General features: G+C 37.9%; 1 protein-coding gene across 1 annotated transcript in view; it reads left to right on the top strand.

Annotated features, from left to right (window-relative positions):
- The first annotated feature begins 1,653 nt into the window (after positions 1-1,653).
- Positions 1,654-22,965, top strand: part of TAF4B (TATA-box binding protein associated factor 4b) — a 124,643-nt gene continuing 103,331 nt past the window's right edge. The window contains 5 exon segments of the mRNA XM_027577153.2: positions 1,654-2,119; positions 15,893-16,038; positions 17,220-17,327; positions 20,840-21,001; positions 21,101-21,223. Coding sequence (XP_027432954.2) covers positions 1,777-2,119; positions 15,893-16,038; positions 17,220-17,327; positions 20,840-21,001; positions 21,101-21,223 — 882 coding nt within the window. The 5' untranslated portion in view covers positions 1,654-1,776.

The following is a 22,965-nucleotide window of genomic DNA, read 5'->3' on the forward strand; positions in this document are numbered from 1 at the left end:
TATGGGATATATGAAGAATTAGACATTTGTGGAGATAATGGAAAGAGATGTACTTTGGTTTCATATAGACTTTTGGATCCCAGTTCCTTGGAAAATTACTCTTTTAACTGCAGTTTTTAAGTCAATACAATGAAATGGCTGTTAAAAACAAAATACCTCTTAGTGACCAGCACACAAGGGGCCCTTCATAAATTTACCCTCTCCCCAACTCCACTGTATTTTCTAGAGGCCACGTTATCATTTAGTCTTCATGAATGGGGAAGGTTGTAAATGATTTGAATCCTAAGATGGTTTCTTGATTTGGACTGGTTGACATGGGAGAGACAGCAAATGTAGTGAAGTAATGTAGTGAAGTGTGTGGATTGTGAGTAGGTCCTGTCCATTGGAGTTTACAGGGAGGGAGAAAACTAGCAGCTGTACACCTAGCCTGCCTACTTGCAAAATTTCCTTCCATTATAGTGTCGGTTCCTACAAACATAATCTTTCGACAAAAGCCTGAAATCAAGGCATCTTCTCTAACTAGATCTCTAAGGAGCAAGTTTTCCCATAAATTGGACTTACTGATTCATTTAACAAACACTTCTCACTTTTTCAAATAATATTTAGGATTGCAGTTAAAATCTAATTGCTACAATCTGAGGATGTAGGAATCAAAAGACACTGTCCCACTTTTCAAGGAGATACAAATGTAAACAATTTACCTTTAGAGGTGACAAGCGGTATCTAGAGCCGCCCAAAGGAAGAAAACGATTTTCCCTTGGGGCAGTTCAACTCTAAAGTCATAGGAAAATAGGCATATTTTACAGGCTATAAAATTATACGCCATTCTTAAACATTTAAAAGAAAGAAATGGACAATTTTTTTCACAATGTCAATTGTAATGCTCATTCTGCGACGCTTTAGGGCAAAGCTCGCAGAAAAACAGAGGACGCGTGATTAAGTCTTACGGAGTTACCGCTCTCTGAAGCCAGTCCCCATTTTTTCCTCAAAGTAAAAGCGTGTGGAAATTACACTCTTGGATTTTAAAGGAACATACCACTGGGGATACCAAGGAGAGGAACCCGAATGTCGCAGTTTTCCAAGTGTGGTCTGCCCCTCCCACGTGGTAGCTTTTTGGCAACTTGACCCTCCTTCCTCCTGATGCCGGGGAAGATTCTAACGCCCTCTGGAGCCGTCCCTAGTGACGTCACGAGCGCGATTCCAGTCTGTGGCCAATGACAGGGCCGGATTCCGGGGGAAGCCCGGGGCGGCGACGGCGGCCTGTGCGCGTGCGCGAGGTCTCCGCGTGGCTATATAAACATGGCTGGCGTGGCCGCGCGGCGGGGCCACGCCGAATGTGTGTAGGGGGCTTAGGGGCGCTCGGGTTTGTAGTTTTGAAACTTCTGGCGGGGGAACTGGGGCGCAGAGTTTTGCTGGGTGGTGGGAGCCGAAGTGACGCCCTTCCGGAAACCCCGCAGCCGGGCTCCGCTGCTGCGGGACCCGATGCTGAGGCGCGGGGCTGAGCCGGCGCACGTGTGAGCGCCGCTGAGGAAGCGGCGAGCGGCCGAGCAGGTGTCGCTGCAGCCGGGGCCGCACGTACCAGAGGGAAGTCCGGGACGCGCGGGTCTCGGTGTCCAGCCGGCGCCCGTCACTGACTTCTGTGTCGCGGCCCCTGCGCCTCTCCCTAGCGATGCTGTGGAGCCGGAACTGCTCTGGAGTCGGCTGCCGCTTGTCAAGCCTCCCCTAGCCTCTGCTCCCGGAACGGCAGCGTCGCAGCTGCCGCTGATCCACCTGGGGATGCCCGCGGGCCTCACGGAACCGGCCGGCGCCGCTCCCCCCGCCGGTGTGAGCGCCTCCGGGACCGTGACGATGGCCCCCGCTGGGACTGTGCCTGTCCGTGTGGAGAGCACCCCGGTGGCCTTGGGCGCCGTGACTAAGGCTCCTGTCAGTGTCTGCGTGGAGTCCACGGTGTCCCAGCCCCTGCGGTCCCCCGTGGGGACCCTGGTGACCAAAGTGGCTCCTGTCAGTGCTCTTCCTAAACTCAGCAGCGGCCCCCCGCTGCCTGCTCCTCAGATAGTCGCTGTGAAAGCCCCCAACACCACAACAATCCAGTTGCCTGCTAATTTGCAGCTTCCTCCAGGTACGTCGATCACCTTTTCCAGCTTACCCATCGGTCCAGCCAGCGGCGACACGGGAAACGTCGCAGCTCCGGATTGTGCCTTCTTGCTGGTAGCTCTAAAAAACTCAGCCGAGAGAACCTGTCATAATCGACTTTGCAGGGCAGTGATTTGGCTTTACAATTAATATAGCCTCTTTGAATCATTACTGCATAGTTCTTTCCATATTTAAGGAAAGAATTTCTTCACCCAAGTGATACAGTAAACGCTGGAGCAGTATATTCAGGAGGGCCTTTGAGGCACTGGCTTCTAGGAGGGAGAAGGTAGAATATAGCTAAAGTTTTTATTTTTATGTGGAGAAGAGACCAATTTATATATCCACACGCTTAGACAGCTATATTTTTTTTAAAAAAAAGTTTAATAAGTTCTTGTGTGTTAAGGTCGAAAGATAATTTTAAATTTAAGCAAGCTAAAATAAGTTCACTGCTTTTCTAGTACCAGAAATGAATAATGCTGCTTCCTGCACAATCTTTACATGTGTGATGATTGTAATTTTCAGTAGAATACCTCTCATAGGGAGCAGTGCCAGAGTTGACAGATCAGAGGCATAGGATTGTTATATTTGAAGCAGCGTGTGATGCTACAATTAATAAGTCTGTGACTACTTTTTATCCGAGGGTTTACATGTTTGGGCTGTGTTTCATGATTTATGCAGATTTTGCTTTTTGATCATTCCGCATATTGTAAATTTGAGTGTTCTACCTTCTTTCTTTCCTCAGCTGAAAGTCTTGGAATTTCATTGGGGAAAAAAAGCACATATCACATTCTTTGGAGTGAATTCTACTCTTAATTATTATCGTCTTCTATTTATTTTGCTTAGCAGTAATTGGAACTCAGACCTGCAAAGGTGGTAAAGAAGTGAAGCACTGGATTCGAGATTTTAGTATCCCCTGGCAAAATGATAGGGGCTCTTTTGTAGCTAATGTTCTGTTTAATCATGAACATTGTGGAAAGATTATGTTCTTTACTTTTGATGAAGTTCTTTTTCAGTTTTGTATGGTACAGGAGATGCATACACTTAATCGCTGTGCTGTGTATGCCACTGGATACATTTTCTGCGAGTTCTAAATTGTCATCCTGCATATACTTACAAAGTAGTTATGAATGTTTTTGAATGAAATCACCTCCTAATTTGTTAAAAACTAAATTCCTGTCTAGTCAGTGAAGATTGTTTAGAAACAATCAAAAAAGTGTTAAAATACAGAAACTATCAAGAGTAAAAACTTGGTAAGTGGGAACTCATAACAAATTGAAGGCATACTGTGTTATACACTTTTTATAATTTATATTCTTTTGTTGGTCATAATAGGTAGGAAATAAGGAAAGGTCTCTAAGGGTAAATAACTTGCCCAATGCCAGACACCTCATAGGTGTCAGGGAATTTGAATCCAGGTCTGTTTACTCTTTACGCAATACTGTGCTTACCACTTATTGTGTGTGTAGGATTTGCCTCATTGAGTATCAGGGCTAAACGGTGACATTGAATTTTAGAGCCTCATCTTTTGTATACAAAGAAACCAAAACTGAAACTTGCCCGAGCTATACAGCTGCGAACCAGGACCACAGCGTAGGTGTGCACCACACTAAAACATTTTAGGTTACTGACCGTGGAAAAACTTACAGGAGAGAGGAGATAAATTGCCTTTAGGAATTGTTAATTACAGAGGAGGTGGGGAGGTACTTTGAAGAACAGCTTTTGGGAATATTTCAACTGATGGGTGGCAGAAGACCATACAGACCTTTGTGCTCTCATTGGTGCACAATAGGATAACCAGTAGTTGAGGAATAAAATGGAAACACTGATTAAAGTAACTTTAAAAAAATTATAAGTTTTGTACCATTTCTTTTATATCCTGAGGATTAGTAATTTATTACGCAGGGATGTTTAATCACATAGAAGTCAGCTTTTCTTTGCCAAGATAATAATTATTGGATTTCTGTTTACTTCAGAATTTCCTCAATGAAAAGAAGTGGTTTTTAAAAGTATAAATATGCACCACAGGTTTTTCTAGGGAGCAGGGGCTGGAAATAAAAAGAGGCGGAATTGTGAGGAAATGAAAGAAGCTATAGCAAAGCTCTGAAAATTACTCTGTCGAATGTTTTTGGTAATCTCTTTGATCTTCTTGGTCTTCTCTTTTATGAACATGTGGGATTTGGGGCCAGACTGCGCTTCTTTCTGTTTTTGGTATTCTGTGTCTCTTCTATCACTTGTTTGAGAATAATGATCAAGGATTTGGTTGCTTCTGCTATGTCATAAACTGGTAACTTCTGCTTGATGGTCATACTGTACAGAAGTCTGTGAAAGTTACTTGTAAAATGGTTCGGGTCTTTTTTCATCAACTTTTTCATGCTCAGGCATGGCATAGGATTTGGACCTTTTCTCAAATTCCTGAACCAGTTCCTGGATAAGCTAGCAGTTCTTGTTTCCACCCTGGCTTTACCAAAAGGGCATTGCATGAGGGTAGGGACTCTGTTGCTGACTTAATTACCCAGAACCTAGTAAGTTCCTTGCTCAGAGAGGGCACCTGAATATTTGAATGCACACATTAGTATATGTGGAGAGAGAAGAGGAAAATAGGACTGCAGCCCCTAAGGGATTCCAAGGACCATTACACATACCATTGCATTTTATTTTTAATTTCTTTGCTCATTCTGCTTACAAGAGCAGCATGTGCTCATGTAAAAGAAAAAAAGCATTACTGAAATGTAAAATACCCCCTTCACCAGAGTATTGCTATTAACAATGTTATCCTTTTCATGTTAGTAACTATAAATCTTCCTCATTTTTTATATTGCTAAGTAGTCCACTATATCAATGTACCATCATGTTTTGACCACTTTGCTATTTGTAGATATTGATATGGTTTGCACTACTTTCTTTTATTACAAATGATGCTATAATAAACATCTTTGTGTATTTTTGTGCCTGTTTTGTAAATGTGTTTTTTATAGGATAAATTGCTAGAAGTGGAATTGTTTCAAAAGGTAATCTTTTCATAGGATTACCAAATTTTATCCCCAAAAGATCATTAAAATGCATAATCAACAATGTTAATACTTAATTTTAAAAAGCTAGCTATGGGGGTGCCTGGGTGGCTCAGTCAGTTAAGTGTCTGTCTTCTGCTGGGGTCATGATCCCAGGGTCCTCTCTGCTCAGTGGGGAGCTTGCTTCTCCCTGTCCCTCTGCCGCTCCCCCTGCTTGTGCTCTCTCTCTGTCAAATAAATAAATAAAATCTTAAAAAAAAAATAAAAAGCTACCTATGAAATCTAATAAGTAATTTTCCAGACTTAACTTTCATTAACAGTAAGAGTAGATGAGTCCTATAATTGAGTGGGGAGAGATAGACTTCAAGTGTAGAGAAATATGGGTGGATGATAATGTTATATAGATTTGTTACTTACTGAGTAACTGTGCCTAAGAGGGCTCTTGTTAGTTTGTGAAGTAAAGTAAGTATATAATATAGAGTAGCTGGGAAGGTTTAGTTCAGGGCAAGTTTAGTTCAGAGTAAGGACTAGGTGTGCTAATCAGATTTATAGATAACAAGGGGCTTGGTGGGTTAGCCTCTTGTGGAAAGCAGTGAAGTGTAGCAATAAAGGGCAGAACATTGGCCTTGGAATCAACAGACCTGGATTTGAATCCCAGCTCTAACACTTAATAAGTTTGTGATTTGGGGCAGGTTTATTAACCTCATCCTCAATGTCAATTTTCTTATGTCCAAAATGGGATCATACCTTCTTCATGGAAGTATCATATGGGTTAACTAAGAATATAGGTCTACATGTCACAGAACTCTAAAGAACACCATTTGTGTGGAATACAGAGTTGCATAGCAGGCATGCCCTAAACATTTAAGGTACCTGTATAGCATTGGGCTATAGGTACTCTAGTTGCTATTTATCTAATGTATATTGGCATCCACCAAATTCACTATAATTTATTTTTTAAAAGATTTTATTATAATTTCGAAGGATGGTTTTGGAATAACCTCAATGTCTATGTGCCCCCACTTTTTTATGTCTGTTACTCAAAATTTGGAAAGTACAGAAAAATTACCCCAAATATTTTGAGTGTATCTTTTAGTTTCCTTTTTTATATAAACTTTATGGAGCTACAGTTTTTTACATGTATATTTATTTTGAAAAGGAAACCATTTACAGTAAGTTTTGAAAAATTTGACATATAGCCACCACTCCAAGATATGGAGAACATTTCACTCCCCCCCAAAGTTTAGTCTCTTTAGGGGGAAAAAATGTGTGGATGCTTCCTTTATTTTCTTTTTTTACATAATTGGGATTCTGTTATTTAATTTCTATATCCTTCTTTTCCACTTATCATTATATAGTGACAATTTTGTATGTTCTAACCTCAAAAGTTTAATTTAATGGGTGCATAATCCATTATTTAATCTTTTCTCTATTCATTTAGGTTGCTTATGCCTTTGTGTTTAAAAAAATTACTTATAAATAAAAGTAAACAGAATGTTTTTATATTTAGATTGTGGTGTGTGTCTTATTTTCTTGGGACAGATAACAAATTCCAAGAATTTTGGAATTTCTGGATCAAGGAAATACGAGTATTTTAAAGTTCTGTATTTTTTAACCTACTCACACATTTCAGTGCTAACTGTATACTAGGTTTTATGCTCATTACCATGGATGCGGTGGTAAATAGACACAGTACCTCTCCTGGAAATTAAAGAGATTTTGAGAATTTCCTTAGGTTATTCTGGGCTTAATTTTTCTCCAACAGTATTATTTTTGTAAACTAAGACATGTAAAAACAGATATGGCAACTTAAAAAGAAGGTAAAACCACCTGAAAACATATGATCCTACTTTTAAAAGATGAAATTTAATAAAGTTAATAGAAGTTCTGTTTTGGGGCGCCTGGGTGGCTCAGTCGTTAAGCGTCTGCCTTCTGCTCAGGTCATGATCCCAGGGTCCTGGGATTGATCCCCACGTCTGGCACCCTGGTCCACAGGAGGCCTGCTTCTCCCTCTCCCACTCCCCCTGCTTGTGTTCCCTCTCTCGCTGTGTCTCTCTCTGTCAAATAAATAAATAAAATCTTTAAAAAAAAAATAGTTCTGTTTTGACAAATCCACTGTGTAATTGGAGAATAGAGAAGACGTGCCATAACCGATAGTAGAATCTGGGATCAAAACTTACTGATTGAAGTTTTTCTTTCTTTCTTTTTTTTAAATAAATATTTTATTTATTTATTTGACAGGGAGAGAGAGATAACGAGAGAGAGAGAGAGAGCACAAGCAGGGGGAGCAACAGGCAGAGGGAGAGGGAGAAACAGGCTCCCCACTGAGCAGAGAGCCCAACGTGGGGCTCCATCATGACCCGAGCCGTAACCAACTGAGCCACCCAGGCGCCCCTTAAGTTTTTCTTTTATTCATTCAAAGAATTATTGGGATGAGAGAAAAAAAAAATTGACTTTAAGCTCAGTAAGGGAAACCATGATATAAAAAAATTAAAAGAATTTGGGCCCTGGTGCCTGAGCAAGAAAACAACTTTGGGTATGTTTGTCTGCCTTTAAGTGTTTAAAGGACTGCCCTGTGGAAATGAAAGTAGGCTTATTTTGTATGCTTGCACAAGGGACCTATCAGTGAATATTATGGGAAGAATATTTTTGGTTCTGTATTAAAGAATAACTTTGTATTTCTGCTCTACTTGTGAAGGGGTGGCATTTGTACATCTCTACCTTCTTAACTCTAGACTTACTTCAGTAGAGACTAGAAGGTCACCAGTCAGGCAATTATGTATAGATATTAAATTATAATAGGTGAATTCTAAAGTTTTTCTGGCTCTTAGATTTGTGTGGTCTGCTATCCTTTTAGGGTCAGTATTTACCAATGCTAGGAAGTTGGGCAATCAGAGCCACCATCCAGATCAACTTGTACCCAAGACAAAATAGGAAAGTCATCTTGGGACATAGCAGTTCACTGGGCAGATGAGTAGAGTAGTAGGTTAAATTATGTACCAGATAGAGAGTGAGCACAGGACGACTTTACACTTTAACATCTTAATGTTTTTAGAGGAAAGGTGCTCTGTAACCTAATGTATGTTTACTTTCTTTCAACATGTCTGTAGGATAAGTAGGCAAACTGGTTATCCTTATATGATTGGAAAATGAGTCAAATTTATCAGGATTTGATTCAAAGAGACTTGGTAGCTGGTTTTCAGAAAAGAGGCTACTTTCAGTTTCCTTTATATGTTTATAAGTCCTTTTCACTAGCGTGTTGCTCATTAGAACTGGACCTTTGGGATAGATAAACACTTCAGTTAGAAGAGCATTGACTTTAGATGAGCTCTTGTTATTTTATTCTCAGTATTGTCTTCAACTATTCTAATATTACTTCCTACTGAAGTTTTGAGTATTTAGTTGAAGAAAAGTTTGGATTGTGAACCTTTTGGTATTAATAACAGTTATTACTATTGCTAACTTTAAAATTCAGAAGCCTGCTTGAAAGTATTATCTCATTTAATCCTGTTAATGATCTTGGAAGGTAGGTATTAAGTCTCTCGATCCACAGATATGGGGTATCTTTCCGTTTATTTAGCTCTTTAATTTCTTTCAGAAGCATTTTGTAGTTTCCAGAGTATTGGTGTTGTACTTCTTTTGTTTAATTTATCAGTGTATTATTCTTTTTGGTGCTATTGTCAATGGAATTGTTTTCTTTGTTCCATTTAGTCATTCATTGCAAATGTATAAAAATACAGGTGATTTTTATACATTGATTCTGTATCCTGCCACCTAACTGAACTTACTAGTTTTAATAGTTTTTTTGTGGATTTGTTAGGATGTCTACATAGAAGATTGTATTATCTGTGAATAGATGGTTTTACTGCTTTCTTTGGATGCATTTTATTTCATTTTCTTGCTTAATTACCCTGGTTAGAACTCTCAGTACAGTGTTGAATAGAAGTAGTGATTGCAGGCATTCTTGTCTCATTTCTCATCACAGGTATCTTTGTCTTATTCCTCATCTTAAGGGGAAAGCATTTAGTCTTTCACCATTAAATGTGATGTTAAGTGTGAGTTTTTTGTAGATCTCTTTTACCAGGTTGAGGAAGTTTGCTTTTATTCCTATTTTGAGTGTTTTCATCATGAAAAAAGGGGTGTTAGATTTTGTCAAATGCTTTTTCTGCATCTGTTGAGATGATCCTGGGGTTTTTGTCCTATACTGATATGCTTTTTCACAGTAATGTTTGTATGTTAGACCAGCCTTCTCCCTGAGTTATAAATATTACTTGATGGAGTATAACACTTTTTTTGTGTTGCTGTATTCACTTTGCTAGTACCTTGTTGGGACTTTCTGCATCTATATTTATAAGGTATATTGGTCTCTAGTATTTTTGTGATGTCTTTATGTGGTTTTTGTATCAGGGTACCACTGACCTTACAGAATGAGTTGATAATGTTTCCTTCCATTTTTTGGAAGAGTTTGTGAATGATTAGTATTAATTTTTCCTTGGATGTTTGGTAGAATTCACCAGTGAAGCCATGTGGACTTGGGCTTATCTTGTGGATACTTTTTTTGATTAGTAATTAAATTCATTTGTTAGAGGCCTCTTCAGATTGCCTTTTTTTTCTTTTCCTTTCCTTTCCTTTCCTTTCCTTTCCCTTTCCCTTTCCCTTTCCCTTTCCTTTCTTTCCAAGATTTTATTTATTTGAGAGAGAGAGAGAGCACGAGGGGCAGAGGGAGAAGGAGAAGCAGGGAGCCTGATGTAGGGCTCCATCCCAGAACTCTGGGATAATGACCTGAGCCAAGGCAGACGCTTAACCAACTGAGCCGCCCAGGCGCCCCTAGGTTCTTGAGCCTATTTTCTTGAGTCAGTTACAGTAGTTTTTTGTTTTTAAGAATTTGTCGATTTCATGTAAGTCATCTAATTTATTGGTTTACAATTATTCATAGTATTATTCCCTTATTATCCTTCTTTCTATAAAGTAGTAGTAATGTCCCTTCTTTCAAACCTGGTTTTAGTAGTTTAAGCCTTCTCTTATTTTTTCTTAGTCAGTCTGGTAAAGGTTTTTAAATTTTGTTGGTCTTTTCCCAGAACCCGTTTTTCTTTTTCTCAGTTGTTTTTATACTCTCTATTTACCTCTGCTCTAATAATCTTTATTAATTTCTTTCATCTGCTTGCTTTAGTTTTTATTTTGCTTTTTTCCCCCAGTATCTTAAGACGGAAGTTTAAGTTATTGATTTGAATCTTCCTTTTTTTTTTTTTTAAGTAGGCTCCACACCCAGTGGAGCTTAAACTCACGACCTTGAGATCAAGACCTGAGCTAAGATCAAGAGTAAGATGCTTAACTGACTGAGCCACTCAGTTGCCCCTTTAATCTTCCTTTTCAAGAGAGAGAGGGAGGACTAGGTGGTGGGGGAGGGGCAGAGGAAGAGGGGGAGAGAGGATCTTAAGCAGGCTCCACACCCAGCACAGAGCCCAACACAGGGCTCGATGGATCTCGTGACCCTGAGATCATGACCTGAGCCAAAATCAAGAGTTGGGATGCTTAACTTACTGAGCCACCCAGGCACCAGGCACCCCCTTTTTAAATACTGCCATTTGTAACTATAAATGTTCCTGTAAGCACTGCTTTATCTGCATTCCATAAATTTTGGTTTATTATGTCTTCATTTTCACTCGTTTCAAGGTATTTTCCAATTTCCCTTGTGATTTCTTCATTGACAAATGACTACTTAGGAGTAATTAATTTCTAAATATTTCTGAGTTCCCCCAATTTCTTTTTGTTGTTTATTTCAAATTTCATTCCAGTATAGTTAGAGACTATACATTGTATGATTTCAGTCTTTTAAAATTTACTGGGGCAAAAAATAAAAAAATAAAAAAAATTTACTGGGGCTTGTTCTATGTCCTAGCATGTGGTCTATACTGAGAATGTTCCATGTGCACTTAAGGAGAATGCTGTTATTGGGTGGAATATTCTATAGATGTGTTTTAGATTTGTTTGGTTTATAGTATTGTTGAAGTATTTGATTTCCTTGTTGATCTTATATATATATATAATCATATATATATCTTTCTATGTATATATCTATCTATATATAGTTGTCTATCCTTTGTTGAAAGTGGGGTATTTAAGTCTTTCAACTATTATTGTTGGATTTCTATTTTTCCCTTCCTTTATGTCAGCTTTTGCTTCATATATTTTGGGCTGTTTGTTGTTGCATATGTGTTTATAATTGTCAATATTCCTGATCCATTGGGTGTTTTATCAGTTATGCCACCTCTTTATCTCTAGTACACTTTTAGACTATTTTGTCTGATATTAGTATGGCCACGCTAGCTTTCTTACGGTTGCTGTTGTATGATAAGCCATTTACTTTCAACTTTGTTTTATATTTGAGTCTGAAGTATTGTCTCCTGTAGGCAGCATATAGTTGGACCTTATTTTTTTTGGTCTGGTTTGACACTTTGCCTTTTGATGGGATTATTTAATCTATTAACATGTAATGTCATTTATATAGTTAGGTTTAGGTCTGCCATTTATTTTTGTTTCTATATATCCTCTCCTTTTTGTTCTTCTGTTCCTTTTTCCTGCTTTCCTTTGCATTGAGTGAATATTTTCTAGGTGTGACACTTTGTTTTCTTTATAATTTTTCAATATATATATTTAGTGGTTCTAGAGGTTACAAAATATATCTAATATATGTTGTATATATATGTAATAAATACTAGTAAGAATTTATTTCACATTTATAATAACTTAGTTGGGTGAGCTATAGAAACGTTTCTATTTAGCTCATTTTCCTCCCCCTTTATTATTTTGTACTATTATTGCTCTACATATTGCATCTAGATATGTTAGAAACCCAGCAATATCTTGTTATAATTATTACCTTATGTAACTTTATGTTTTTTAAAGAAACTGACAGAAGAAAGGAGCACAAGGACATATTTATAGCATTTATTACTTTCTTAGTTACTGTTTCTGGTTTTCTTCATTTGTCTTCAACCAAAGTCATTTCCTTAGTGTGATACAACTTTAGTCCCATCTACTTCCTTTCTGCTGTTATTCACAAATATATTACATTTTTATGTTATGGGTCCAAAAACATAATTATATACATATTTTTATACACAGTTTCTTTAAAAAAATTAAGAGAAGCAAGCAGAATTAATAGGCATTTACTTATATTGTCAAATTATATAATTACCTATCCCAGTGCCCTTTTTCATTTTCATGTGAATTTTAATTACTCCTGGGATCACTTGTTTTGAGCCTGGACAACTTTATTTAGTATTCCTTTATGGTGTGTCTGCTAGTCAACCAGTCCACTCAGTTTTAATCTGGGAATGTCTTTTTTTTTTTAAGATTTTATTTATTTGACAGAGAGAGAGAAAAAGAGGGGAGGGGAGAGAGAGAAGTAATCTCCCTGCTGAGCAGAGAGCCCAAATGGGGCTCAATCCTAGGGTTCTGGGATCCTGACCCGAGCCGACAGATGCTTAACCTGCTGAGCCAGGCACCCCTATCTGGGAATGTCTTTATTTTGCCTTCAATTTTGAAAGATATTTTAAATGAATATCTGATTGTTGGTTGATTTTTTTTTTTTTTTTTTTTTTTTTGCCTTTCAGCAAGTGGAATATGTCATTTCACTGCCTTCTGGCCTCCATTGGTTTTGATGAGAGGTCAGCTGTTAATCCTATTGGGGTTCTCTTGTAAATAACGAGTCATTTTTCTCTTGCTGTTCTCAAGATTTTCTTTTAATAGTCGGACATTTTTATTTTGAAGTGTCTTGATGTGGATCTCTTTGAATGTATTCGAGTTTGTTGAACTATTTGGACATCTAGATTATTCTTCCTCAAATTTGGGGAGTTGTCAGCCATTACTTCTTTGAATATTTTTCTGTTTCTTTATCTCTCTGTTTCTCTTGTCCTCCCTCTCTTGTACTCACATTATGCCTATGTTGCTGTGCCTTTCAGTGGTACACATTTCTCTGAGGCTCTGTTCATTTTTCTTCATTCCTTTTTCTCTCCATTCTTTGGATTTAATAATCTCTGTTGATCTATCTTCAAGTTCACTGATCTTCTACTCATTCAATTTCACTGTTGAGCCCCTCTAGTGGATTTTTTTGTTACTGTATTTTTTAACTACCAAAGTTGTTTTTTTTAATAATATCTATCTTTCTAGCAATCATCTCTATTAGATATCATCATACCTTCCTTCACTTGTTTAAGCATGGTCTCCTTTAGTCTTTTGAACCTATTTATAATGTTTACTTTGAAGTTTTTGATATTAAATCTGATAGCCAGTCCTTCTCATAGGTGGTTTTTCTTGCCTGCCTTTTTTCCTGTGTGTCATACTTTTCTTTTTCTTTGCATGTTGTATAACTTGTTATTCAAGACTAATATATTGGGGTGCCTAGGTGGCTCAGTTGGTTAAGCATCTGCTTTGGCTCAGATCATGATCTCAGGGTCCTGGGGTCGAGCCCTGTGTTGGACTCCCTGCTCAATGGGGAGTCTGCTTCTCTCTCTCCTTCTGCCCCCCTTCAAATAAATGAATAAATACATAAAATCTTAAAAAAATTTAATATATTGCAGCAACTCTGGATACTGCCCCCTGTTCCCTTGAGTGTATTATTGTTTGATTTTTTTTTTTTTAAATGTCTGACTGGTTTATTCTAGTGAAATCTATTTTTCCCCACAGTGGGAAGCCTTTGATGTTGCGCCTCAGAGGGCACAACCATGGGCATAAGCTCAGCCACCCTGAGATGACAGGACTCTCTTTTGACTTTCTCTGATTTCTCTGTTAAGCTGTGTGTCTCTTGGTATCACACCCAGGTGTTAGGCTCTACCTTTGCCAGCCATTTACCCTATTGTTTTCAACAATGCCATAGGGCCCAACTTGCTCCATAGTCTGATCCAATTAAATTTAGGCTCCTTTACAGGGATAATTTTTGAGGTTATTATTTGAGGTTTGTTCTGACATCAAGAGGGCCCTTCTTAGTTGTTTTTATTTCTGGTTTTCTCTGATAAACTAGAACTAGGCCTATGGCCTAGCTTGTATCTGTCATGAAGCTACCATCCTTTTAATTGTTTTTGTTGTTTGAGAGCGCTGTTACCTTTGAGCTTCCCCACGCTGTGTTGAAATAAAGTCAGCTTCCCTATAGAGATATTTGGAGTGGGGATCAGGAATGTGGAATGCTTCTTTGTGGGCAATATCCCTGCTTTAGGAGTGGGGTAGCTGGGCTACCACCATCTGGTCTTATCTACTTCTTCCAGCATGAAACCTCCATCCTACAAAAGAACTGGAGTGAGGGAGAGTGGGGTCCAGATACTTTTAGTGTGCCATCCCTGAAGTAGAGCCTTCCCTTTATGAGTGGAGATGAGTAAAAGAAGCCTAGAAACCTCTGGATGCACTTGTCTCAAATTTGTCCTCTGCTGTATGCAGCTCATTGTGGGGGAGATCCGAAATGCTGGTGGCCTGCTCCTCCCAGAGAGATACCATAGCCCTCAACTGGGAGCTTGGGGGAGAGAGAGAGAGGGCCTTTGTTGGCCACACTGCCTGATCTGAGAAGGGAAAGGGAGTGAGTCATGGTTGAGATGCCACTGTTTCTTGCTGTGCTTACTGAGTTTTAGTAAATCCTCTTTAATAATGGTGAAGTCATTTTCTGTATGCCTTCAGGCAATTTCCAAAGACTTTAAATAGTTGTTTTTAAAAATAATTTTCACCAGTTATGCTTGCTTTTTGGGGAGCAGGTTTGTTGAGCTCTTCATGCTCCGTTTCTGGAAATGGAATTTCAGCTATGAATATTCTTGTTTGTGCCTCCTACTGACATGAACAAGAATTTCTTTAGATTAGAAATACTGGGTTAAAGAGTGTGCAAATGGGAATCAGTTTGGCACAATTATGTAAAGTTGGACAAAGCAGTTGTACCAAATTATATCACCATCATCAAGATGTTAGAGTTCCTGTTGCTGCACATCTCTCTTAACACTTAATATTGTCATTGGACTTCTTAATTTTTGTCTGTCTGGGTATATATAAAGTGATATCTCACTGTGGTCTTAATTTACTTTTCCTCGTCATTGCCATCTGTGTTTCTTTTGTGCATTTTGGATATTTGTCCTTTGAACATAAGTGAACTAAAATTTGCTCCCATTTTGTCGTTTGTTTTTCACCTGATGGTGTCTTTTGCTAAACAAAAAAAATTTTTTTTAATATACTCGAATGCATCAGACTTATTTTATAAATTCTTCCCTATTCCAAGTTCAGAAAGATAATTTTCTACATTATCTAAGAGTTTAAAAGGTTTTACTTTTTACCTTTGTACTCTTAATGCCCTTGGGGTTTTGTGTGTGGTGTGAAACTTTTAATCTTTTCCATATAAATAACTAATTGACACAGCCTTATTTATCGAATCGTTGCTCTTTTCCTCACTAATCTACAGTGTCTCCTAGGAGAATTTGATATACATATCTGCATGGGTCTATTTTGGAATTCTCCAATTTATTCCATTGGTTTCTTTGTGTAATCTGGTTCCATTACCATTACCATCTTACTGTAGTTTTATAGTTTGATGTCATGAAGGAAAAGTGTTTTGGCTCCTTTTAAGTAGCATAATAATTAGTATACATGGAATTCAGTATGTATTAATCACTTATTCAGAGCATTTTACAGTGTTGAAAGAAATGGTCAGAACACAAAATACATGATGATTGTTTCATTTATTAGCTTAGAAGTCAGATTTTGCTTTCTTTTACCTTTAGGAACAGTTTTGATCAAAAGTAACAGTGGCCAGTTGATGTTGGTATCTCCTCAGCAAGCTGTGACGAGAGCAGAGACCTCTACTAATATAACTTCAAGGCCAGCTGTACCAACGAATACTCATACAGTCAAAATCTGTACAATGCCGGTAATATACCTTAGTTTTTTTTTTTATCTTTTATTATTAGTTTTTTTAATCCTCCTTAATTTTCCAGCTGTTTTCTTCCTATAAATGTGTGTGTATTTGTCAATAAAAATAATAGATGATTCTGTTCAACTTTTTTAATTAAGCCACTTTCTTTGAACATGTTAATTAAGGTGTTTGGTTTTGTCATTTGGTATTTGCTAAAATACTAATGATTCCGTCTTCATATTCAAAGATTTTATAGTCCTCAAGGGAGTGTTCAAGGGCTATTTGTATCTCTAAATGGAAAGAAAATAACCATTGTTTCAATTTTAATTGGTGGTATAAAATATTAACACTACAGGTTATGGTATTCATTTTTATACATATCTTAGAGGACTGACTTTTCAGAAATTCAGAAATCTGTAATATTTCATTAGTTGGTGTTGTTAGAAAATGGTTAATTTTACATACATGATAATTTTTTCCAGGTAACTAACTAAAATTTATCTTGTGTGCCAGAGGTTAAAAAAAATTTTTTTTTACAACAAGAAAAAGAAAAAATAACAATAAAAAAATTTTTTAATGGCGTCTTTCTCTGGTAAAATAAAAAATGCTGAATGTGGTATAACATTTTCTTGATGAGTCAGACTCACCCTAATGAAGGATTGCATAGTATTCTGTGGTAATATTTGCTGCCAGTTCTGTCTTCTCCCAGACTAGCCCCCATCTTGTGCTTTCCTAGTATTTGGTTCTAGGTTCTCGACCATTTTCTCTGTTACTGTATCTTTCAATGACAGCTTCTCCTTTCCTTTCTAATTTGCTTTATCTAACTCCTGTGAGTTGAGAAGATAGGTTAGCAGATTTTTGTTTATAATTAGATGTTAAATAAGAATCCATTTATTTTCTCTTTCAGCCAAAGAGTAAAGTTCAAGATTTTAATGCTAAAATACTGTGATATTTATTTATTAAATCATTTGCCTCCTTAGGAATACGAAATGGGTGTCAGTTGGCCAGTTGACCAGTTAGGTTCATAGTGGAGAATGTGCTTAAAATCTCTAAGGTTTTAAAGCCAGTTATAACAAAGAAGTTTGCTATGGTGAAGTGTTTTAATGTTTAATGTTTACAGTAGTACTGATTGATGTAAAATTACTAATGCTGATGACTCTATTTAATCTCTCCTCCCTCCCCTCTCCATCCCCCAGAATTCTAGTTCACAGTTAATTAAGAAAGTGGCAGTAGCACCTGTCAAAAAATTGGCACAAATAGGAACTACTGTTGTAACTACTGTTCCGAAGCCTTCCTCAGTACAAGTAAGTTGTGACTGACTTCTGTCCATGCACGCACTGGTTTTTCTCTCACCTTTCTTTCTCATGTAGCTATTTTCTGCCAAATGTTTAAGTGTGACATCTGGACACCATGTGACCTTGAAGAAAGCAATTCAGTGAGACTTGGTGACACTTTCAAAGTGGGAACTGTTGGAGCTGTGGAAAACACAAGATAAACATGGTGTATGTTCTTGGAATATCAGTTTTACTTGAATGTAATAAATTATTACAAATGCATCTAATAGCCATGTGTCAGAGGGTCTAGAAGCAGTTGTCAGGACAGAATTTTGGCATAGGAGTTATTTATTAATTATCGATATCTGTGGAAGGGAAGGAGAATAAGACTTTGAACTAGATGCAGGCCCAGTAAAGCCTCTGCCAACTGGGTGGAGAACATTGGAGGAAATAATGGCCTGTTGTTCTACTGTGTGCCAGCATTGGTCAGCTGGGCCTTAATTCCCCCTCTGTGATAAGTCACTGGATGTCAGCTCCTCAGGGAGAGTTGTGCTGTTGGGCAAGGTAATTCTTTATAGTTGAGACAAACCCTGAAAGAACTGACATCTGTGGGCTATATAATAGCATTCCCAACAGCTGGGACAAAACAGATTTCTTTGTAATGGTATATCACAATTTACTCCTTGTGTCACTGGGATCTACTTCCTTAAACATGTTAAAGACCAGATCTTTTGGGATTCCAGTGGGTTTCTTCCTTGGGGAAACAAAGAAGAGGAGGTTACTAGGATGAACTAGTCTTCACCACTGTTGCTGATCCTCATCATCTCCCTCCTTCACTCTCCTCTTCATTCTAGATTCTCTCTGTTCTCAATTAAGAACTCTGCTGGTCTTGGCAAGTTAACTGGTAGTGTGACCAGACCTTCATCCCTGAGCGATCTGAGGTCCTACTCACCATGCTCTCTTGAGACATGGTGATCATAACAACTGGGCAAAGAAACACCAGCAGGCGCTTAAGTGGGTCACCTGGATTCACCGCACATGTTCTTCCTCAGTCTCCATTGTGTAATAGCAATCCTACCTATTCCAGATGTCAGGTCAACTACCCCTGCCATGATAATGATTCTTTACTGTTCCTTAGACACTAGGAACCTGAAGTACCCAGGAGGCAGCCATGGTATCTAGCTTATGGGAACTCTTGCTGTTTTCTCTGGTGAAAGTGTGTCCCCTGGGGGCAGAAATGGGAAGCATAGGGTCCCCCATTGCATCTTTGGGAGTGATGATAAGTGGTTCCGTTCATCCCTCTGCTCCTCTACTCCTTGGTTTTCATGTATTTGTCCTATCGGAGACATAGTACCATAGAGAGTTTCTTGATACAGCTTACACTGAATCTTGGAGGATGGAATTCCATCTTCATTGAGTATTGCCTGAGTTTGCACTTCACCTGTGTCCTCTGCAGGCTGTTCTGATACTTTACTAGGCTGCCGGCTTCTAGGTCATGCCCTCCAGACGTTCATAATCAGTGCCAGTGTGGTCTTGCAAAGCATGGAAATAGAATGGGCTGGGCTACAATATCAGGAGTTATGATTGAGTTTAAGATGGTCCACCCATTACTGCAGTGGGATTATGTAGGTAGAGTAAGACTGGGATTGTGTACCTCCCTGTGCCTCTTAGGAGGAAGAATTGGCCTGGGAGGTGCAGGTATCTGGTAAGGTACAGCTAGTAGCTATATTAGAGTTGTGAAGGACAGATTTTGTACTAGAGACTATAAAATATTAACAAGGAAAGTAGAAATGCCATAAATGTTCACAAAAAATAGGATGCTTTTCCTGAGCTCGCATTTCATTGGCTCTTATTTTGCTTCATAAGGGAGAGGAACCCTGAGGTTCCCTGAGGAACCCTTCCCAGTAGTCCAGAAGGGTAATCATAATCACTAGCTAAAGTTTTAGATTATGCTTTCTTTAATATAATAGTATAAGGAGTTAATGGCAGAGTGTAAATATAGACTCACTGAAGAAAGAGTATTTAATTACTGTAGATTAACCTGAAAAAGTTTATTAGACAGTCTCCAAAAGGATTCAGAGAAACTCCACAGTAGTTATCCTTGGGGAGCAAAACTAAGGCTAGGAATAGGAAGGTGACTCATTTTCATTGTTGCCTTGAGATCTACTTTAATAATATTTTACTAAGATGCAGTTATTTTTACCTTTTTTGCTTAATATTTCATCATTCTAGTCTCTTCATCATTAATCAGAGTTTTTAATTTTTTCCCCATTTTTACCCTTAAAGCATGCTTCGTCTAATATATGCTTCAGACTTCTAAAATGGGAAATTTTGGTGTACATTTGAATTTATTTATTTTGACTGTTACCAAAGGAAATTTTCTTGAAGGTGGTCGCAACCTGACCTTTTTGTGCATTCAACACAAAAATGCCTCTGAAAGGGGCGCCTGGGTGGCTCAGTCGGTTAGGCCACTGCCTTCAGCTCAGGTCATGATCCTGGAGTCCCGGGATCGAGTCCCGCATCGGGCTCCCTGCTCGGCAGGGAGTCTGCTTCTCCCTCTGACCCTCCCCTCTCATGTTCTCTCTCTCTATCTCATTCTCTCTCTCAAATAAATAAATAAATCTTTAAAAAAAAAAAAAAAAAAATGCCTCTGAAATACAAATATTTAAATTAAAATGTTGGTGCAGTGTTCAGTTTTCTGGGTCAGTTGTAAATACTGTTGTCTCCCCCATCACCCTCAAACTTGACTCATGTTCTGTAATTTTGTGTTTGTTTTAAAATAAGATTTTTGCTTTATCTCAATAGTTGTCTAAATTATTGCATGACTTGTGATTTCTTGTATTAAACTTTTTATCCTGCAGGTGGTGCAATAATAACACCTCATTTCAATAAAAGGTGGAAGACATAACCAAAATTCTTTTCAGTGTGAAAATAAGCTATCACAGTTTGTAATATTCATTATGCTTACTCTAATAGTCTAGATAAAAGCAGCTTTTCTGAATATAAGATGATCAGTAGATCTCTCTGCTTTATACTTAAGAAAAAGCAGAAAATTACAGAATAGGATATTCTATATTTTCATATAAAAACTTACTGTTTCAAATTCTTTTTAGAGAAGTATTAATAATGTGTTTTGAGGACCATGCACTTGGTACTGTTTTTCACAAACAAACCTAGGAGAGTAGGGAGGTACCATTTCTGTCCTTGTTTTTTTACAGACAAGAATCAAAGGATTAGCAAGATTAAGTAACTTGCTTGAGGTCAACACTCAGTAGGTGTCAGTGAAAAGTAGATAGGTAGATACGTTGGCTAACTAAACCTTAAAAAAAAACATAAAGTAGGTAGGTAGATGAGAATGAAACCCAGATCTACTGAAGTCCAGAGCTCTTACAACAGTGTTCCGATGCCTTAGACTAGTAGAGCATAACATGAAAGCAAAGATGTCAAGATCCATTTGTAGTCTGATAAGTGTGAAATGAGGCACCTGCTGTGATACAATTCATAGTAATACATATCTAAATGTGCACTACTTTTAATTTCAGTCTGTAGCTGTGCCACCCAGTGTTGTCACAGTTACTCCTGTAAAGCCGTTGAATTCTGTAACTACCCTGAAGCCTTCAAGTTTGGGAGCATCAGCTACTCCCTCAAATGAGCCCAGTCTCAACACAGAGAACTCAGCAGCTGTTCAGACGAATCTTTCTCCGGTAAGCTCCCACTTCCATCTTAACATGAATACAGCTCTTTAGAAATTTTCTTGAATTCTGTTTTCCAGCTAACATTTGTGTTTGTATTTCTCTCTTTAGGCGATGCTAGAAAACGTGAAGAAATGTAAGAACTTCCTTGCAATGTTAATAAAACTAGCATGTAGTGGGTCACAGGCTCCAGAAATGGGGCAGAATGTGAAGAAACTGGTGGAACAACTTTTGGTAAGTTAGTATTATGAAAGCTTAAATTTTGTAAGAATTTGTAGAACATGTTTTAAATGGGACTTTTTTTTTTTTTTGAAGATTTTATTTATTTGTCAGAGAGAGAGAGCACAAGCAGGGGAAGTGGGAGAGGGAGAAGCAGGCTTCCCGGTGAGCAAGGAGCCCGATGTGGGAACCGATCCCAGGACTCTGGGATCATAACCTGAGCCAAAGGCAGCCGATTAACCAACTGAGCCACCCAGGTGTTCCGGGACTTATCTTTAAATGAGATTTATTTTAGATGGATTTTTTTGATAAGCTTTTGTTTTTTAAGTTGTAATGATAATAAATCTGAAACAAGTAAATCTGTTATATTACTTTCTGTATGCCTTAGCTTAAAAAGGGCCTTGGGGAGGAGTGCCTGGGTGACTCAGTTGGTTGAATGTCTTGACTCTTGATTTTGGCTCAGGTCATGATCTCAGAGCTTTGGAATCAAGCCCCTTGTCAGTCTCTATGCTCAGCAGGCAGTCTGCTTGAGGAGTCTCTCTCCCTCTGCCCCTCTACTCCCGTATGCACTCTTTCTCGCTCTAAAACAAATAAATAAATCTTAAAAAAAATAAAAGTCCTTGGAGAGAATGTTGACTATTTGGTCAGATAAAAAATTGTTACTAGAATTGCGAATGCCAGAAAGCCAGGCTGTCATCAAATAATGAAATTCAGTTCTTGTAAGTTCAAACAGCATACTTTGTAACCTGTGGAAGTAGGTTAACTTTAAGTTTTAGTTTTCTTTTCTGTAAAATGAGAAGAGTAATAAATGTGATGATCTTGGAATTCCCAAGTTCCAAGATGCTGTGTTTTTTAGCTATTAAATTATACATCATTCAGTTTTATATCCTCTTTCAGGTAAATTGCTTAGATATATTAAAGTGGATGAAGATGGAAATTAACAAATATTGCATATTATATGCTTAAGAAATATGCTGAGGGTATAATAGACAAATACAATTTTGGTTTTGAGCTACTAAAATCTACAGATTTTCTCTGACCATATAATGAGCATTTTGTGCATTTTTTGTATAAAAATGGTCACTTTTTCCCAGCAGAAAATGTGTATATTTCAAATATTGCACAGGAAAACAAGTATAATTTATAAATATTAAAATATTTTCTTTACTACTGTTTTTTTGCTATCTATAATTTGTTAGAAATAGAGCACGTTTGAAATGGTTAGTTTTCCACTCGGGGAAAACTATTTAGATATTTAAAATCATAAGTCCTATAAACAAGTTTTTAACTTTTCAAGCATTCTTAAAAATTTCAGTTAACTTAAATTTTTAATTTTGGTTGAAGTATAGTTAACATAGATCCTGTATTACTTTCAGGTGTAGAACATAGTGATTTGGCAATTATAAACATTACAAAATACGGCATAAGTATAGTTACCATCTGTCACTATAAAAAGTTACTACAATATTATTGGCTGTATTTCCTACACTGTACTTTTTATCCCTCTGATTTTCTTATTTTATAACTGGAAGTTTGCCCTTCTTTAACCACTCACCTATTTTGCCCATCCCCCCCATTTGTTCTCTGTGTTGTACCTGTTTCTCTTTGCTTGTATTATTTTTTAAATTCCATATATAGGGGCGCCTGGGTGGCTCAGTTGTTAAGCATCTGCCTTCGGCTTGGGTCGTGGTCCTGGGCTTCTGGAATCGAGCCCCGCATCTGGCTCCCTGCTCCGCGGGAAGCCTGCTTCTTCTCCT

This window comes from Zalophus californianus, chromosome 14 (assembly GCF_009762305.2).
Source record: "Zalophus californianus isolate mZalCal1 chromosome 14, mZalCal1.pri.v2, whole genome shotgun sequence".
NCBI classification, from domain to species: domain Eukaryota; kingdom Metazoa; phylum Chordata; class Mammalia; order Carnivora; family Otariidae; genus Zalophus; species Zalophus californianus.